The sequence below is a fragment of the Bos taurus genome, chromosome 13, assembly GCF_002263795.3.
Source record: "Bos taurus isolate L1 Dominette 01449 registration number 42190680 breed Hereford chromosome 13, ARS-UCD2.0, whole genome shotgun sequence".
NCBI lineage: Eukaryota > Metazoa > Chordata > Mammalia > Artiodactyla > Bovidae > Bos > Bos taurus.
The window spans coordinates 42,774,411-42,793,472 of NC_037340.1; the positions used below are offsets into that span (position 1 = coordinate 42,774,411).

The window sequence follows — 19,062 nt, forward strand, 5'->3', positions numbered from 1 at the left end:
CCTAGAGAAGGATCTGGAGCCCTGTTGGGTGTGCAGGGAGGGCGAGGAAACAGGATGAGGTGAAGAGAAAGATGGTGGAAGGCCCTGGGCTGCATACGTGACCCCCGCCCTGGCCCTGCCCCAGGACTACACCACTACACCCACACCGGGTGACTCCTATGTGTGCCGTAATGAGATCGCACACCACGTGCGATCAAGAGCTTTCCAGAGGCCATGGAGACACCCCTCACCCAGCTGTGTCCACCCCTAAGGCTCAGCACCAGCCTTAGATCTGCAGGCCTAGAGACTGGCCAGTCCTACACCCTCATGTGAGTGGAGTCCTGAAGTGCTGCCTTCTCTCACGCAGCATTGTTCCTCTATGCTGTTGGATGTGGGCCATCGTGTTCATGGCTCTGGGCTATGCAACCGTGGGAATATGCCACAGTTTATTTAGCAGCCCAGCACTGGTGGGCATTTGCGTAGTTTCCAGTTTGGGACTGTTTCGAATATTTTAATGTTACGGGCATTTCTGTACATGCCTTTTGGTCAGCTTAAGCATTCATTTCTGTTGGGTATTTTCTTTGGAGTAGTATTGCTGGGTCAGAGGTAGGTGTTTGTTTAGCTTTAGTGAATGCTACCAGTTTTTTCACGTTCCACCCCCGTTGATGCAGAAATCACAGAGGCTAAGATAGGATCGAGGAGGAGCTGCGGGAGCAAGACTGAAGCCAGGGACCGGAAGATGGCCCTGGGGCACAGCAGCAGAGAGTGAGTGAGGGGGTCCCAGCCCAGGACCTTCAAGTAGGAACTAGCTGAGAGGCTTTGGAGACGGTAAGGAGCAGGAGGAGACGCCGTCTCGGGGGCGTGGACAGGAGAGAGATGCTGGGAGGAATGGGCCGCAAGCCCAGGACCTCACCCTCAGCTTTGCGCGTGGAAAAACTCAACAGTACTCCCTCACTCAGGCGTAGGTACTCCGCCCCTTCTGCGGCCCCGCCCTCCATCAGGCCCCGCCCCTCCGGCGGCCCGGCCCCTCCAGCAGGCCCCGCCCTGCCCGCGGCCCTGGCGCGGCGCGCAGTCGCGCCCGCGGCCCCTCCTCTCCTTGCCGCCGCGGCGCACTGCGCAGGCGCGGCCTGGCAGCTAGTGAAGCCGCAGCATCCCTAGCGCGGGTGTGTCCCAGCGGCTCGCCTCGTCCTCCTCCTGCTCGTCGTCCTCCTCGTCCTCGTCCTCCGGGCGGCCGGCGCGATGGCAAAGCCGCTGACCGACGGCGAGAGGCGGAAGCAGATCAGCGTGCGCGGGCTGGCGGGGCTGGGCGACGTGGCAGAGGTGCGGAAGAGCTTCAACCGGCACCTGCACTTCACGCTCGTCAAGGACCGCAATGTCGCCACGCGCCGCGACTACTACCTGGCGCTGGCGCACACCGTGCGGGACCACCTGGTGGGCCGCTGGATTCGCACGCAGCAGCGCTACTACGAGCGGGACCCCAAGGTGAGGCGCGCCGGGGAAGAGGGCGCCCGGGGGAAGACGGCTGCCCGGTGGCTCGGACAGGGAAGCGTCCGCCTGCAATGCGGGAGATGCGGGCTCGGTCACCGGGTGGGGAAGACCTTCTGGAGGAGGGCACGGCAGCCCAGTCCAGTGTTCCTGCCTGGAGAATCCCATGGACACACGAGCCTGGCGGGCTGGGGTACGCGGGGTCGCAGAGAGTCGGGCATGACTGAGCGAATCTCTGTCTTTATGTCTGTCCCGGGTGGAGAGAGACCTCGGTGGGGAGGGACCTCCGGGGTGGGGAGAGACCCCCAGGTGAGGAGGGAACCCCCCCTGAGATGGGGAGAAACCCCGCACCCCCAGGTGAGGAGAGACCCCTGGGTAAGGAGAGATCCCTGGGATGGTGAGAGACTCAGGGTGGAGAAGGACCTCTGGGGAGAAGAGACCGCTCCCACCCCGGGTGAGGAGAGACCCCAGTGAGGAGGGACGGACCACCCTTGAGATGGGGGGAGACCGCCCCCACCCCTTGCCCTGGGTAAGAGGGGACCCCTGGGTGAGGAGAGATCTCTGGTGAGAAGACCGCTGGGGTGAAGACACACACACACACACACACGCACAGGTGAGGCGGCCCTGCACACACACGCACACCCGGGTGAGGCGGCCCTGCACACACACGTACACCCGGGTGAGGCGGCCCTGCACACACACACACACCCAGGTGAGGCAGTCCTGCACACACACACACACACACACACACCCATGGGTGAGGTGGCCCTGCACACACACATACACGGGTGAGGTGGCCCTGCACACAGGCGCGCGCGTGCGCACACACACACACACACACACCCGGGTGAGGCGGCCCTGCACACAGCTTCATCTACACCTGCACACCACACGCTGAGTGCCTGAAGCCGAGCGGGGGGCCTGCTGTCCGGTGGTGGAGCTGGGTCACCGGGAAGCCTCTGAGACTGAGGCCCTCAGGGATGGGCCCTGCCTTCTAGGAGCGCACACCTGCTCTGGAGAACTTCTCTTAGCTGAAGGTTGGCAGACAGTAAGGAACTGTTGATTCTTTTTACATTTTATACAAGCATAGGTTTATGGTAGATGAGTACAAGGTGCACAAGAGAGAACTTGTTCATCACGTCCATTACTAACTGTGTTAAGAATCCAGGTGTATGTCTTTCTGCATCCTCTCCTGTTCTTGAATATACATGCACACCTTTCAAAGCATGTTGAGTGTACAGTTTTGTGGCTCTTCTGTTTCATTCATCAACATTTGTAACACTTGTAGTTTTTCAACAACTTGCCGAGTAAATATGATTCCTCAGTATCATTGATAGTTTTCAGTCTGATGCATATGTCATAGGCTTGGCCAGGCCCCTGCTGCCAGTTTTGTTTGTTTTTTTGGTTTTGTTTCTTGCTTCTCAACCATGGAGCATTGTCCCCTTTGTTTTATACTAATGTAGAGTGAAAACTGATGAGGGAAAGACACAGCTGTAGACCTGACACCAGTTTGCAAAGTTTGATTTGCAGTAGACACCTGGGCACTGGGCAGCTGCTTTGTTGATAGTGTTTTTGTAGGGTGTTAAGAAATGTTTATAATTGCTAAGTCTGAGATCGGTTGCTTTTCCAAGCTTTTTCTGGGGCACTCCTTTTTCTAAAAGAGTAGTGGTATAAAAGACAGATTTGTTAGAATACTAACCAGCCTCTTGGTGTTTAGTATGCAAGACAGTGAAGTCACACCAAATGGCTAAAACAGGTTATTTCAACAAGGGCTTGGGTCGACTTTGCCAAGGAAGCTGGCCAAGAGGCAGGGCTCCCCCAGAATTCCCTGCTGGTGGCAGAGCTCCACTTTGAAATATCATTGTTATTCATACAGCAGGTGACAAGCTACATTTCTGCCTGCACACTCAAGGGCATTTCCCTGCAGCTGAACCAGAATGTACCACAGCACCCAAGGGACCCCTTAGAGTCTTTATTCTATGTTTAGATCCGAAAAAGACTGATGATGGGCTCAGGGATTGCGGAAATAACCTTTCCTGAACAGGATTAAATTCCTCTAACAAAACAGGTTTGCTGATCCTCACTGATGGCTAGGGTGGCCATAGGCATAAACATTCCTCTTTTAAGGAAACCACACAGCCTGTAAATGGAAGGTTGTTTGCCTCTCCTGGATAGGAAGGTCCTTTGAAAGTGGAAACTTTGAATTTAACTGCTTCGGTCTGTCTGATCCATGTTGAAAATAGGCTCATCATTTCCTTTTCCTGCAAAAGTTACATGTTTGCTTGTAAAGCAGGGGTCACCAACCTTTTAGGGACCAGGGTCTGGTTTCATGGAAGACAGTTTCTCCACCGCCCCTGGTGGGGTGGGAGGGGATGGTTTCTGGATGATTCAAGCACATTACATTTGTGCACTTTGTTTCTATTATTATTACATTAGCTCCACCTCAGACCCTCAGGCATTAGACCTCGGAGGTTAGGGAGCCCTGTTGGAGAGGACAAGAAACCCTGTTTTGTTAGAGGAATTTAATCGTGTTCAGGAAAGGTTATTTCTGCAGTCCCTGAGCCCATCACCAGTCTTTTACGGATCTAAACATAGAATAAAGACTCTTAACGGGTCCCTACGGTGCTGTGGTACTTTCTGGTTCAGCTGCAGGGAAATGCCCTTGAGTGTGCAGGCAGAGATGTAGCTTGTCACTGCTACACCTCTGATGCTGGGAGGATCAGAGCATGAGGGAAGGTGTGAGGGCTCCCAGAAATAATCCTGCAGAGCCACACCCCCACCCTAAGCACGGCCTCAAAGATCTGTACCATTACTTCAGACTTTGGCAGCCTGACGATCTAAACAATAATCAGACTGCTTTTATTTAATATTTTTATTTACTTAAAAACAGTTATCCAGGTCCTTGTGGTTATTGGAGACAAAAATTTGAAAACACAGATAAGCCAAAAGGATACATTAACTGTAATCTCGCCACCTAGTGATAACAATGTAAATGCTACAGACGTCTTGTGTTCCGCATCTCTTTTTCTGGGCAGGTAGAGACACTTGTTTTTATTACACAAAATAGTGCAGTGCCATGCTGCACCTATTGTTTCGTAACTCTTTAAAGCATTCTATTTTTGGTAATAGTAGAAACAATTGAAGCTCAGTGCTCAGAGGAAGAGTTTTCAAGTAAGCTGCCTGGCAAGGCAGCAAGTCAAAATATCTGGCTAAAATTAAGAGGTCTGCACTTGGCAGGACTCAGCGCTTAATTCTAAAGCGGCTCCAGGAGACTGAGGAGATGGGGAGGTCAGGACTCCACTCCAGACTCGAGAACGGAGAGGAGCTGGGTGGTAAGGGATGGCTCACACAGATCCAAGCCCCTCAAGACCTGGCTTTACCACTCAGATTGTTCCACCTTGGGCTGGGGTAGATTTCTTTCTTAGTTTTTTTCATCTTTAAAATGAGGAAGGTCAAGCTAGGTAATCCATTTCTGAGTCCCTTTCCTTTCTAAAACATCATAGTTTTGTGTTTGCTGGTAAAATGTTTCCATTTTACATCGACATTCAGTCCAAAAAGAATTTGAGAATGCTTGAGGAAGACATGACATGGGCTTCCCTGGCAGTCCAGTGGTTAAGAATTTGCCTGCCAGTGCAAGGGACACAGATTTGATCCCTGGTCTAGGAAGATTTCACATGCCTCTGAGCAGCTAAGCCCATGTACCACAGCTGCTGAGCTCGTGTGCAGCAACTGCTGAAGCCCAAGGCCCCTAAAGCCTGTGCTCTACAAGAGAAGCAGTGAGAACCTCTGCAATGCGCAGAGCAATGTGCTCTGCAATGAGAAGCCCGAGCACCACAACAAAAAAGACCCAGCACAGCCAAGAATAACAAGTAAATAATTTTTTTTTTTAAAGATACAATCAATACAAAAGGCTCAACTTCATAGAAAACCTCAAAGAGAAAGTTGGGGCAAAAGACAGTAAGGGTAGGAAAGTGGATTAAGTTTAGGTGTAAAGTCAGGACACAAAATGCCAACCTAAGTTCTGGCAACAGAGCACATGGCAGGTCATGTGCAGTTATGGGAGTCCTCAGTCTCTACTAGAGATTCTAGAATGGCAGGTGAGAGATTGCTTCCGTGGATCTCTAGAGCAGACGTTGTACAAGGTGGACAGCTGGCCCGATGGCACCCCTGCAGTGGATGGACTGGTCAGTTTACCATGGCTCTTCTCCATGAGCTCTTGGCAGAACCATCATGGTAGACTAAGAAAAGAAGCTCTACCACTGGGCCCAAGCTCCTATCTTAAATATTTCTAGTAAGATAATCATAAATAATACAGTCAGTCTTATGGTTTTACTGGATTTGGTATTGAAGGAAGATAATCTGGAGCAGTGTTTTATACCCTTGGCTGCCCACAACCCCCACTTCTGAACTTCTGTTCTAATAAGGCAGGAGTGGGACCAGCACCGGGATCTTTTTGACCCAGGCAGCGGTTCTGACGTGTTTGCTGTGTTTGCACTCTGTGGTTCTGGTTGTGGCTGTGGTGTTCTGATGTGTTTGCACTCATCTGTGTGAACTTGATCTTGTATCCCGTGGACAAGCCTCCCTGATAGCAGAGAGCTCAGAATTACTTTCTGTGGCCAGAAGCTGGGGAGGGGCAGCTGGTTCGTGTTGCTGATTACCCTGACAGCTTGCCGAGTGGAAGGTTGGGTGAAGCCACTGTCTATGAGATGGGGAAACTCTGCGTGTGTGCCAGTTTCTCATAGAAGACAGCCTAACCTCTGCTCCTTTAGGCTGTGATGGTTCATTTTCTGTGTCAGCTTGGCTGGGCTATGGAGCCCAGATATTTGGTCCGATATTAATGTGGATGTTTGTTTGAAGGTGTTTTCTGACTAAACATGAGAGTAATGTTTAGTCAGTGGATTTTGAGGAAAGTAGTGTCTTCTGTAACGTAGGTGGGCCTCTATTCAGTTGAAGGCCTGAACAGAGCAAAGACGGACACCCCATTTGGAGTCCAGATGCCACTCCTCCATGCCTCACCTCTCCAGATTTTGGTCTTGAACCTCTGTGATTACGTGACCCAGCTCCTTAAATAAATCTGTGTGTATGTCCTGGAGATTCTCTTTCTCTGAGGAGCCCTGACTTATCCAAGCTGCTGTAGATGGCAGGCCCTTTGTATCTTTATGAAATTTTGTAACCCATCTCACTTCTGTATCCCAGCCCTTTGTAGATGATTTTTTAAATTTTATTTTTTGTCTGCATCACATGACATATGGGATGTTAGTCCCCCCCCACCAGGGATCAAACATTTGTGCCCTACATTGGGAAGGCAGAGTCTTCATCACTGGACAGCCAGAGAAATCCTTGATGATTTTTTAAATGTTTATTTTGCATGATTCCAGACTTTCAAAAGTTGCAAGAATGATGTAAGAATTCCCATATGTTCTTTATCCGAATTCCCCATTTTTAACTTGTTTGTTATATCCTTCTCTCTTTATAAATACAATTTTTTTTTCTGTGAACCATTTGAAAGTAAGTTTTAGACTTGATAACCAACACTTTCCCTCTACAAACTCAAATATGTGATTGGAAAAAAACCAGGGAGACTCCCTTATACTAGCAGAGCACTTAGAAAAAACTTGGGGTGTTCACACCATCACAGTGTTGTCACCTGAAGATCTTACTTGGCTTTGTTGGTTGTCCCACTGATAAGAAATACAAGTAAGAAGACTGAGAGGACTTTATACATCTTTTCAGATGTACCTCCTTCCCCACCCTACCCCCACCCCCTCATTAAGCAGAGCAGGCTCTAGCCCATATGGAATCCCATACATTTTAAGACACGAAGCAGGTAAATAGCAGGCAATAGATGGTTAGCTTTTTCTACCTTGTAGAGAAGGGGGTTCTTAGAATATGGCGAAAGGGCAGGAGAAATGAATACAGAAATTTAGAAAGGTGATTGGATGACAGAAAGGTTTCGCTAGATCTTCTGGAATGGGAATTACATATAATTTCAGTTTTAGCTGAGTGTCTTTTCTCAGCCTTGAAACATCACTTCAAGGTGAAAGTAGCTCTGTTTACCGGGCTTCCCAGGTGTCGCTAGTGGTAAAGAACCTGCCTGCTAGTGCAGGAGACATAAGAGACATGGGTTTGATTCCTGGGTCAGGAAGATTCCCTGGAGGAGGGCATTTCAACCCACTCCAGTATTCATGCCTGGAGAATCTTATGGACAGAGGAGCCATAGGGTCGCAAAGAGTCGGACACGACTGAAGCGACTTAGCAGGCACGCACAGCTCTGTGCACAGCACTGAGTCATAACACTGAGTCACAGGTGGAGCTTGACATGGTCCAGATCACTTAATATAAATTGATCAGGCTCTGGCTATCAGTCAGTGACAAGGAGGCCTCCATGACTGTCTGGCTCTGGGATGGGTCAAGAGGACACTTCATAGGTAGGGCTTAGCAGCATGTGAGGTAGACGGCTCAGGACTATAAAATTGACGTCATGGAGCGCAAAGTGAATCTGTTCCCTGCAAAACTAAATGATCTCTAAGATCCCTGCAGGTTCTCAAATCCTGTAATTTTATCCTATTTTACATTTCGCAGATTTACTTTGAACAAACATACCTGCGTTCTAATCCTAGGTAATAGTACCTAAAGTAAAAAAAAAAAAAAAAGAAGTTTGTGGTCTTCATTGAGATACAGCCTGCCAATTAGGGGAAACCAAGATTCCTTGGGATTTGACTCCAAAGGAACATGCTGAGTGTGACTTTGTAGGTTAGGCCCTAAGACGTGTGGTAGATACCACCCTTCCTCTTCATGTGAGCAGAGTTGTGGTTTTATATAGAAAGCCATTTTCTCCAAAAAGCCCCTTGGACGCAGTGGCATGGACGTGGAGACGTGCTTAGGACAGGAGTGAGCCTCAGCTCTCTGGCCAGTGGGGGCCATCCCCCCTCCATAGCAGCTCTCGTCTCGCAGTGGGATAACAGACACGAGGGGGCCTCCGTGGCTTTGGAGAGGCTGGGGGGGCCCACCAGAGCTGACCTCTGTATTGGGTCAGTGATCAGTGTCCCTGTGTCATGTCAGGGCCAGTTCTGTCTGGCAGGAGCCTCTCTGTGCTGGGAGGGCAGCTGGTGAGTTAAGATGACAGGAGACTGTGTGGCTGCATGTTCCTGGCACAGATAGAATCCGGTTCTTGGTGGCGGGGAAGTGGATTGCCCCAGTCTGCACTCAGCTTCATTGCCCTGAGTGTTGAGAAAGTTCTTTGTTTCCTCTTCCTGCAGAGCGTTCAGACCTTGCTGTTAAACAAGGGCTCTAAACACACTTTTAGGAGAGGGAGAGTAAATGGAGATCTCAGAAAGCCCAGTTCTATTATTATTAATCTCAGTTCTATAGAGAGATTGACAAATGAGGCTGTATCTATTTATATTAAACTCCATGTTCATAGAGTTCATTAACTCCTGAGACTCTTTGTGAAGTCGCTCCGTCGTGTCTGACTCTTTGCAACCCCATGGACTGTAGCCTACCAGGCTACTCCATCCATGGGATTCTCCAGGCGAGAGTACTGGAGTGGATTGCCATTTCCTTCTCCAGGGGCTCTTCCCAACCCAGGGATCGAACCTAGGTTTCCCGCATTGCAGGCAGATACTTTACCATCTGAGCCACCAGGGAAGCCCTCTAAGACTCTTTAGGAGATTAATATGCTGTATAATATTTTCATTGATCATGTTTTCATCTGTTTTTGTCAAAGAGCTTTGTTGATGGTTTTCTGTGATGTTATCTGTTGGGGTGGGCTCTGCATGTAATAAATAAACTCAATTGAGAAAAAAAATCAAGGCTGCCTCTAGGCCATATAACACTTGTTACAGCCATATTGCAAAGAAGGAACCCAGCCAAAAGGTTCAGTGACCTAGTTCAGCCCTGGAGATGGCCCCCTAGAGGTGTGTGGCAAGGTTAAGGGGGCCCTGCTGTTCTCAGGCTCCAGGAGATGAGTATCTGGTCCTCAGTCAGAACCCCTGAGCTGGGAGGCCCTGTCCAGAGTTACAAAGATGGTGCCGGGACACTGGGCTGGGCCTGGCGGGCTGTGGGCCCACAGCAGCAGAGTTTGGGGCCAGCAAGTATTGGCCCTTTGCAGGTGAGCCCCCAGGCTTTTTCTTGGACCATGCCTGTGCCCTCAGCTGTTTTTGTTTGTATTTTCCAGAATTACCACCCTGTTCTACAGGTTCCACACCCCTCCCCAAAAATCTGGCCTGGTGAGGGGCCCAGCATTGCTGAGTCCAGGGTGGACATGGTGCTCTCAGGGACATAAAGGGACCAGGTCACCCCATCTGCCGGGAAGGAGCCAGGATGGGACCCAGTCTGTATCATTCAAATGTCATCGGCCAGCTTCTCAAGAACTTTCAGTTTTGATGGCTTCACACCAAAGTATCTTAAGGAAACTGGGGAAAGCAAAATCAACATGTGTGGTGAAGTTATAAAAGTACTCCCCACACAGGCAAAAACAGCAGCAGAAAACAAGGCACAGACCCTGAGACCAGAGCTCTGGCCAGGCGGGGCCTACAGAGGTGCCTGGCACAGGGCTGACCCTGCTCCGTCCCTTCTGAGTAGGGACAGTGCTTGGGGGTCCCCAGTGCCATGGCTGTCCCTGCTGTCGTCTTGTGCAGGGAGCCACAGGAGACTCTCCCGGGCCTCTGTGCAGAACTAAGTACACTGCTGAACCCTGGACACCCGTGTTCAACTTGGGAGGAAAGTGAAAGAGAGTCAAAGATTTTAAGGCTGATTACAACATTTTATGCCTCAGCACCCATCTCTTAGGAAAAGAGATAATCAAGCTATTTTCCTGGTGCTAGTTAAACGTTGGAAAGATCAAACTACAACTTTTAAAATACATATTTGTATGAATAGTTGCAGGCAAAAAGAAAACATCTCAACCATATCCCTGACCTGCCAACTTATAAAACCTCTCGGGAGAACCCCAGAAGGAGGCCGGTGGGGGAAAATGCCCCTTGTGTGTGCCTGGGAGAAGGGAATGTTCACAAGATGTTCACTCGCTCAGACAGCTAGGCACTGTCATCTCGGTGTGTTTGCCTGTTGGTTACCAAGCCCCGTGGGAACCCCATAAACTAATAAATCAGCTCAAGTGTAGGGTAAATACCATCCAGGACGATGAAAGGTCAGGAAGAGGCAATGGGCCGTGTGCAGCAGTGACAGCTGTGGTGGGTGGAGAGAAGCTTGTAACACTGTGATGAGTCTGTGACTTAAACGACACTGAAACAGGGATGGGAATTTTGAAGCCAGGCATTCATATGATAAAAAAAATGTGGAAGAAAGGCTATCTGAGACTGAAATCTGTACTTTTTTTTTTGTATGCATACATGTTCTTTCGATTTGTAGATTTGATATGTATGGAAAGTTTTCTTAAATTATATTTTTTAAAAATACATTTCTTTATTTGGCTCCACTGGGTCTTAGTGGTGGCATTCAGGATCTTTAGTTGTGGCCTGTCAGGTCTGGTTCCCACCAGGGATCAAACCCAGGCCCCCTGCATTGGGAGCGTGGAGCCTTAACCACTGGACCACCAGGGAAGTCCCCCCAAGGCCTTACTCTGGATGGCTGGAAGCAGCATGGAGGTCCCGTGTAGGAGCAGGACTCTGTGGGCCGGATCTCGACTCTGCCGCTGCCTTCCATGGCCCATTGGGTGGTTGCAGGGGGCAGACAGCCCCAGGTGTGGGAAGCGTTGGAATCCTGCATGATCCCCAGCGAGTGTTGGTGGTCGTCTCTTCTTTTATACAGAAGTTTATCTCTTAGTCCCCCAAAGCCAGCAAATAGGCAGCAGATGAAAATAGGCAGACATGTCCATCCGTCTGTCCCATTGTGTTGACCGTGCCGTTGACACTGAGTGCCCAGTGCAGGTGTCAGGAGCTGTTTACCCTGCAGGGCTGGCTCACCCCTGCCAAGTGCCGACAGGGCTCCTTCTGGCCTGGGGGTCGATTCCCCACCACCGCCCTGCCCCACCTCCCTGCCCTCACAGGGGGGTTCCTTTTTGTCCCCTTGGGGACTCCAGAAGGGCAGTGCACAGAGTCTGCTTTTGAAGGACCCTCCCTGGGGGGCAGCCCCTGGAAAGGCGAGGTTGGCCAAGGCTGAAGGGAGGGAGCCCATTTTAGGGGTACGGGTAAGCGCAGTGTTGGCTGAGTGCAGCCTCTCAGAAGGTCTGCTCTGCACTGGGATCTGAACGTACATGGGGCGGAACCAGCTGTTTCAGATGCCTCCTTTTGCTCCCTCAGCGCATCTACTATCTGTCCCTGGAATTCTACATGGGCCGCACCCTACAGAACACGATGGTGAACCTGGGCCTCCAGAATGCCTGTGATGAAGCCATCTATCAGGTGTGGTCCTTGGGGCCGGGCTGCTGGGGTGGTCTCCTGTGGGCACCGAGCCTTAATTCAGCCCTGCGGAGGCGAGTGCTGCCATCTGGGACTGACCGCTCGGGCGTTGGGGGGATGGGTGGTGGGTGACGCGCCTTCTCAAGGAGAGAAAGTGAGGAGTGGATAGGAGCTAATGCCCGGATGGCAGGGATGGGGGCAGGTTGTGATGCCGAAGCTCAAAGCTTCTCGACCACTACGTGTCACATGCGCACCCCACGTGGCAGAAATCCTGATATCGTTTCATTTCTCTTTACTTTATTAAGCTGGTGGCCCACCTCCAGCTCCCCTCTCCCACCCTAAAGACACTTGTCCTGCACCTGCTTGTAAAATTGCCCTTCTCTCCTACTCGGAATTGTTGTCATTCAGTCGCTGAGTTATTAACGACTCTTTGCAACTCCACGGGCGGCAGCACGCCAGGCTTCCGTGTCCATCACCAACTCCCGGAGCTCACTCAAACTCACGTTCATTGAGTCGGTGATGGCATCCAATCATCTCATCCTCTGTCGTCCCCTTTTCCTCCTGCCCTCAATCTTTCCCAGCATCAGGGTCTTTTCCAATGAGTTGACTCTTTGCATCAGGTGGCCAAAGTATTAGAGCTTCTGTGGACAGAGGGGCCTGGTGGGCTATAGTCTATGGAGTTGCAAAGAATGGGATGCGACTGAACGACTAATACAAGCAATAGCAAATACAGAGAGGCATGTGTCTTTTTAAACATTGTACATTTTTTCCCCCTAAAATGCTATTTCACTTGCTGTTTAGCTTTTAGTTAAGCTTGTGTTGGGAAGGTTTCCATGATGACGGAACTTGAGAATCTCAGGCACATGTTAGCAGTGCCTGCCTTTCAGGCAGGACGTGGGTACCAGAGGCTGTGAGCTGGACTGTCGATGGTGCAGGGCTGGACGGCCTCCTCCCCAGGCTCCGCAGTTAAAGTGCAGTGTGAAAATAAAACATGCGAGACTCCCATGCTGGTCCACAGGTTACCACTTGACCTTCCAAAACAGGAGGTACCGGGAGCTAAGAGCCCACATGCCTCACGGCCAAAAAACCATAACACAGAAGCAATATTGTAACATGTTCAATAAAGACTTTTTAAAAAATGTTTAAAAAAAGAAAAAAACATCCCACTGCTGCCTCACCCCAGGCTCCAGTTCCAGAGCGGGTTCTGCTAAAAACTAGAAATTCATAAGAAGCCATTCTCTCCTGAGTGTGCCATCAAGGACACACTTAAAATTACAGGGAAGTTAAAACATACATGGAAATTGTCTGCTGTGATGAATGTCTTCACACACCATCATCACCTGGCCTCCTTAGTCTTCAAGCCCAAGTCATGGCTGGTCTTATTTCCTGTATAGCCCCACCACTCCCAAGTTATTTAAGAGCCAATATCAAATGTCTTAATAGTTCACGTGTAAATATTTCACTAGATATCTCTTTTCTTTTTCTTTGGCCAAGCTGCACAGCTTGCCAGACTCCTCTATCCTTCACTGTCTCCCAGAGTTTGCACAAACTCATGTCCATTGAGTTGGTGATGCCATCCAACCATCTCATCCTCTGTCGTCCCCTTTCTCCTCCTGCCTTCAGGCTTTCCCAGCATCAGGGTCTTTTCCAGTGAGTCAGCTCTTTGCATCAAGTGGCCAGAGTTCCTATTTTATAAATAAGTTTATTTGCACTGTTTTTTGGTTTCCACATACAAGTAATATCACATAGTAATTATCTTTGTCTGGCTTATTTTGTTTGCTATGATAATCTCTAGTTGCATCCGTGTTGCTGCAAATGGCACTATTTCGTTCTTTTTTATGGGTGAGTAATATTCCACACCTTCTTTATCATTTATCTTTCCATGGACATTTAGGTTGTTGTTTCCACGTCTTGGCTGTTGTGAAGGTGCTGCAACAAACATCGGGGTGCACATGTCTTTTCCAGTTAGAGTTTTCTGCTGACTGATATATGCCTAGGAGTAGGATTGCAAGATCATATGGTAGTTCTCTTTTTAATTTTTTGAGAAACCTCCATACTACTCTCCCAGTGGCTGTACCAATTTATATTCCCACCAGCAGGATAGGAGCATTCCCTTCTCCCCACATCGTAACACCAAATTTTAATGTTGGGTTCTCAAGTCTAAAAGAAAGCAGCCTCTAACCTCTGATTGCTACAAGCTCACAGGATTTAAATATCTTTCCACCTATTACTTGAGGGAAAATATGAAGTACTATTAAAATGTTACCTCTGTTTCTGTTCACAGTTGGGGCTGGACTTGGAAGAACTGGAGGAAATAGAAGAGGACGCTGGCCTGGGGAACGGAGGCTTGGGGAGGCTGGCAGGTAACCCCGGCCCCCGTCCAGGACAGGCCTTTCCTGACATGGCACTTGGTCAGTGTGCTCACTTGCACATGGAGAGGCCAAGGTCAGCCGTGCTCCCAGCGCTGGCCTGTCAGGGCAGATTTGTCTCTCAGAGTGGATGGGACAGTGTATCCTCCAGGTCGAAATCTTTGCCATCAGTAGGAAGAAAAAAATCAACTTATACTATTCTCTTTCATACAAGGGGCGCTTCATAATTATGGAGACCAGATTTGCCAGTCCTGGGACCTGGTGCAGAAAGAGATTTCCGACATACCTACCACCTTCCTGATTGGGAGGAGAACAGGGATAGAATCACACGCATTTACGAACATAGCCCAACTTAAAGCACCTGCTCCTGCCTTACTGCAGTGAGCTGACTGCCCCGAAGAGGCAGAGCTCTTCCTCTCGGAGCTGTCGCTCCTTTCTCACCCAATTGGAGAGCAGCCTCAGTTTGGTGTTTTTTAGTTTGGGGTATTTTTTCCCCCGCCTGTTTTAATTATTTTTGCCGGCCTTTATGGGGCGAAGGAGCTGGGTTAAGAACTCAGAAGCGGAAGCAGCAGCCCCAGTGAAACTGGATCACGCTGTGTCCTGCTGGGCTCTTGGGCCCAGAGCTTCTGGAGCAGAGAGGATCGATTCTGTGCCTCCCTGGAGTGTGTGGGGCCTCAGAGTTTATAGTACCATGCGATGGCCCCGCCTGCCCCTTCTGAGAGGCGTCCTCCTGTGAAGGGAGCAAATGTCCTAACATTGCTGTGTGCGTGTGTGTGTGTTTATGCTTTCAGAATTCAAGTTAAATTAAATTAAATTAAATTAAATTCAAGTTAAATTCTGCAGACGTTATAAGTGCAGCATGTTTCTGGCAGATGAAACATCCCACAGATCTTCACCCTGGGCTGGGTCTGCCCCGCATCCGGGGAAAGGCCCCGTGCACCCCACTTGAGGGCGGGGACGGTGTGTGGAGATGGGCCGAGTTTGGCCGTGTCCTTTGTGTTCGTCCCCCTTCCCACGCCCCCAAGTAGTCCCCATGTTGATGCTGTCTTGGCCATAGGCTCTTAGGCGAAAGAGCCTCAGCGGTGGCCCAGCAGCCTCAGCCTTTCCTTTTCACGAGACCTGAGGCCAACAGGTCCCCACGGAGCTACTGCCTGCCACCCTGGGGGCTTCCCCCCAACACGGGGTGTCTGCTTGCCTCGGTGTCCAGGCCTGGGCTCAGAGGCCTCGGATCTGCTGACTGTCCCTGTGTTTGTACTTCCAGCCTGCTTCCTTGACTCGATGGCCACCCTGGGCCTGGCGGCGTACGGCTACGGGATCCGCTATGAGTTTGGGATTTTCAACCAGAAGATTGTCAATGGCTGGCAGGTGGGTGTGGTTTTCTTCCTTTGCCCACTTGTGGCCCTCAGGCACACAAGAAAGTCACCAGGCGTTGTCAGGTCTGCTTCTGGACTTTCTGCTCCTCCAGGGAGGCTGTGTTCCAGCCCTTGGCAGAGCGGAGGGGACGGGGGTGGGCGGTGCTGAGGGCCCCGGGTGCTCCGTGATCTGCGTGCCATCCCCTCAGCCAGCAGGGCCTGTCGCCCATGTGTTCTCATTGCACATGGCTTCTGTGTGGCGACAGGACGTCTGGCGGGCTCAGGCCAGAGCCCAGCTGGGCCTCTTGTATTTGGGAAGATGCTGCTTCTGCAGACAGCTCGTGGTCCTGCTCCGCAGAGGGGACCAGGCTCTGACGTTGGAATCTCACTGACATACAGGGAAGGAACACCTTCCTGCCACCAGGAAGTCAAAGGCAGGACCAGTTCTGTGATGAGTGTCTGCCTGCCCCAGGCAGAAGGGGCTCGTCTTCTGTAGAGTCCTGAGAGAGGGACTCAGGAAGCAGTAACCTCAGCCACACACTGTCCCCAAACCACAGCCCAAATGCTCCTTCTTGGGACTTGCCTCCTTTCTGTCTCTGTGACTTGGTTGTCCTGGACGTGTGGTGTAGCCAGAGCCGTCTTTCTTTCGTGCCCTGATTGTCCGGTCACGTCATGTAGATGGAGTGGTGTGTGGACTCCGAGTGACATCTCGAGGTTCATCAGTGCGCCTCAGGACTTCTCCCTTTTACTGCTGAATTCAAAGCATTCTTAATGTCTTTTTATTTTGATCTGTTTTTCTGCATTTTATATGAATTTTTTTAATAGTCCAAAAGTGAAAGTGAACATTGCTTAGTCATGTCCGACTCTTTACAACCCCATGGACTATACAGTCCATAGAATTCTCCAGGCCGGAATAGTGGAGTGGGTAGCCTTTCTCTTCTCCAGGGGATCTTCCCAACCCAGGGATCAAACCCAGGTTCCCGCATTGCGGGCAGATTCTTTACCAGCTAAGCCACAAGGGAAGCCCAAAAATACTGGAGTGGGTAGCCTATCTCTTCTCCAGTGGATCTTTCCCGACCCAGGGATTGAACCAGGGTCTCCTGCATTGCAGGCTGATTCTTTACCAGCTGAGCTACCAGGGAAGCCCTAATAGTTCAAAGCGTTCACTTTTAAATCGAGAGCCTTGACCAGAATTGGGAATCTTTACCTTGTAAATCAACTGCAGTTGTGTTTCCATGCTGGGGCTCATCATCTGGTGGCGTGGTGGTGTGGGTCGGGGGCGGGGCCCATTGATGCCCAGGACCACCACCCCTCTCACCTGCCGCCCCCCCCACCGCCCCCACCCTCAACCTGCCGCCCCCCCACCCTCACCTGCCACCCCCCTGCCCTCACCTGCTGCCCCCCCCTCACCTGCCGCCCCCCCACCCTCACCTGCCATGCCCCCCCTCACCTGCTGTCCCCCTCACCTGCCATCCCCCCTCACCTTCCGCCCTCCCTTCACCTGCTGCCCCCCTCACTACCCCCACCCTCACCTACCACCCCCCTGCCCTCACCTGCTGCCCCCCCACCCTCACCTGCCCTCACCTGCCATGCCCCCCTCACCTGCTGCCCCCCTCACCTCTGCCCTCCCTTTACCTGCCACCCCCCCACCTGCCACCCTCACCCGCCATCCCCCTCACCTGCCGCCCCCTCACCTGCCGCCCCCCCTCACCTGCCCCCCTCAGCTGCCGCCCCCCCTCACCTGCTGCCCCCCTCACCTGCCGCCCCCCCTCACCCCTCCTCACCTGCCGCCCCCTCATCTGCCGCCCCCCCTGCCGCCACCTCACCTGCCCCCCTCATCTGCCGCCCCCCCACCTGCCCCCCTCAGCTGCCGCCCCCCTCACCTGCCTCCCTCAGCTGCCGCCCCCCTCACCTGCCGCCCCCCTTCACATGCTGCGCCCCCCTCACCTGCCGCCCCTTCAGGTGGAGGAGGCCGATGACTGGCTGCGATATGGGAACCCCTGGGAGAAGGCGCGGCCGGAGTACATGCTGCCTGTGCACTTCTATGGGCGCGTGGAGCACAGCCCCGAAGGCGTGCGCTGGCTGGACACGCAGGTACCACAGGCGCTTCCTGGGGAGGGGGGCTGAGCACAGGGACCCTCAACTTGCCTCATGTCAGGGGCTTCCCTTGGGGCTTCCCTGTGGGAGCTGACTCCCCACACACTTGGTCGGGACGGTTCAGACCCCAACCATGAAGCTACATCTGTAGTTAAACAGGAGCTGTGTCTCAGGGTGTTTTGTGGTGAGCAGGTTGGTGCCTGGAGGGACAGGGTACTGGGGGGTGGGTGGTGAGAACAGCTCTGCATCCCAGGGTCCAGCGCTCACTCACTGTGTAGCCCTGGCTCTCAGTAGGGTCTCCCGGTGCGGCTCACTGATTATTTGGAGCCATCAGTACCCTGGGCAGGGAGCCTTGGGCAGATGTCGCAGAATGGAGCATCCCCACCCAGCTGGGCCCTGGTAGGGGGACCAGAGCAGGAACACCAGGTGCTGGAGGAGCACGGTGCTGGCCCCGACGGGCACACACGCAGAGTCCCCCCAGCTCAGAGATGGCGGGAGGGTCAGAGGAGGGCTTTGTAGGGGACGGCGGTGGGGGGATAGTTTGCAGTGAGTAAGAAAGAGTCTGCTGTCCAGTGATCTGGGCAGATGAGGAAAAATAGGGCAACCCATGAGCCACAGCTGTTCTTGTGGGCTGTCCAGATTCAAGTCTGAACTGGGACTCAGGCCAGGCAGGCCGGCAGCCCAAGATGCCAGAATAAGTTGTATTTAATTTTAAAAAGTGGGGAAGGGGTCTGGTCTTCTAGGTGTGTGCGAGTGAACAAAGGCCTGGAGACCCCAGTGGGATGTGATGAGGGCCTTCCCATGGGGCTGGGCCGTGGAGAGGGCCGGAGTGGTTTGCAGATGCTTCGCAGGGCTGGTTGAGGCCAGGGTCAGGGACAGGGTTGTGGGGAGATGGAAGGGAAGGATGAGACTGGGGTATAGCCCCCCACCCAGTCCTTTGTGGCTCTGGGAGCTGCCTTCACACCCTGAAGCCACCCTCGGAAGTGGACCTGAGTGTGAGCAGCCCCACAGGAGGGCCCGAGGGCAGCGAGGACCCGAGGTGGGGGCGCCTCTGTTGGCTAGAGCACTCTGATGCTTCCGGGTACACGGGGATGGGGAGCAGGGAGCACACAGGCTGCTTTGGTTTGCTGAAGTTCAAGGTCAAGGCCATAGAAGGAGCCCCCACAGACATGGAGCATGGTCAGAAATAGCGGCTGTGTGCGGGGCGAGGCTAAGCGAGTCTCGAAATCAAAGTTGCCCACGCAGAGTTGAGGGACGAGAGGGCAGGTGTGGAGGGCGGAGGCCAAGGATGCGGGAGGAGGGGCTGCCCAGGGCCAGGTGACCATGGACACTGGTGTGGAAGGTAGGAGCTTAAGGAGGCCTGGAGAGCGGTTGGTGTTGTTCGAGGTGGGAAGAGAGAAGCCAGAGGAGGGTGGGTGGCAG

At 52.1% G+C, this 19,062-nt stretch overlaps 1 protein-coding gene across 1 annotated transcript in view; it reads left to right on the top strand.

Annotated features, from left to right (window-relative positions):
• Window positions 1-1,095: 1,095 nt before the first annotated feature.
• Window positions 1,096-19,062, top strand: part of PYGB (glycogen phosphorylase B) — a 35,583-nt gene continuing 17,616 nt past the window's right edge. Inside the window, 5 exon segments of the mRNA NM_001035270.2 lie at window positions 1,096-1,461; window positions 11,724-11,825; window positions 14,107-14,185; window positions 15,453-15,556; window positions 17,506-17,637. Coding sequence (NP_001030347.1) covers window positions 1,219-1,461; window positions 11,724-11,825; window positions 14,107-14,185; window positions 15,453-15,556; window positions 17,506-17,637 — 660 coding nt within the window. The 5' untranslated portion in view covers window positions 1,096-1,218.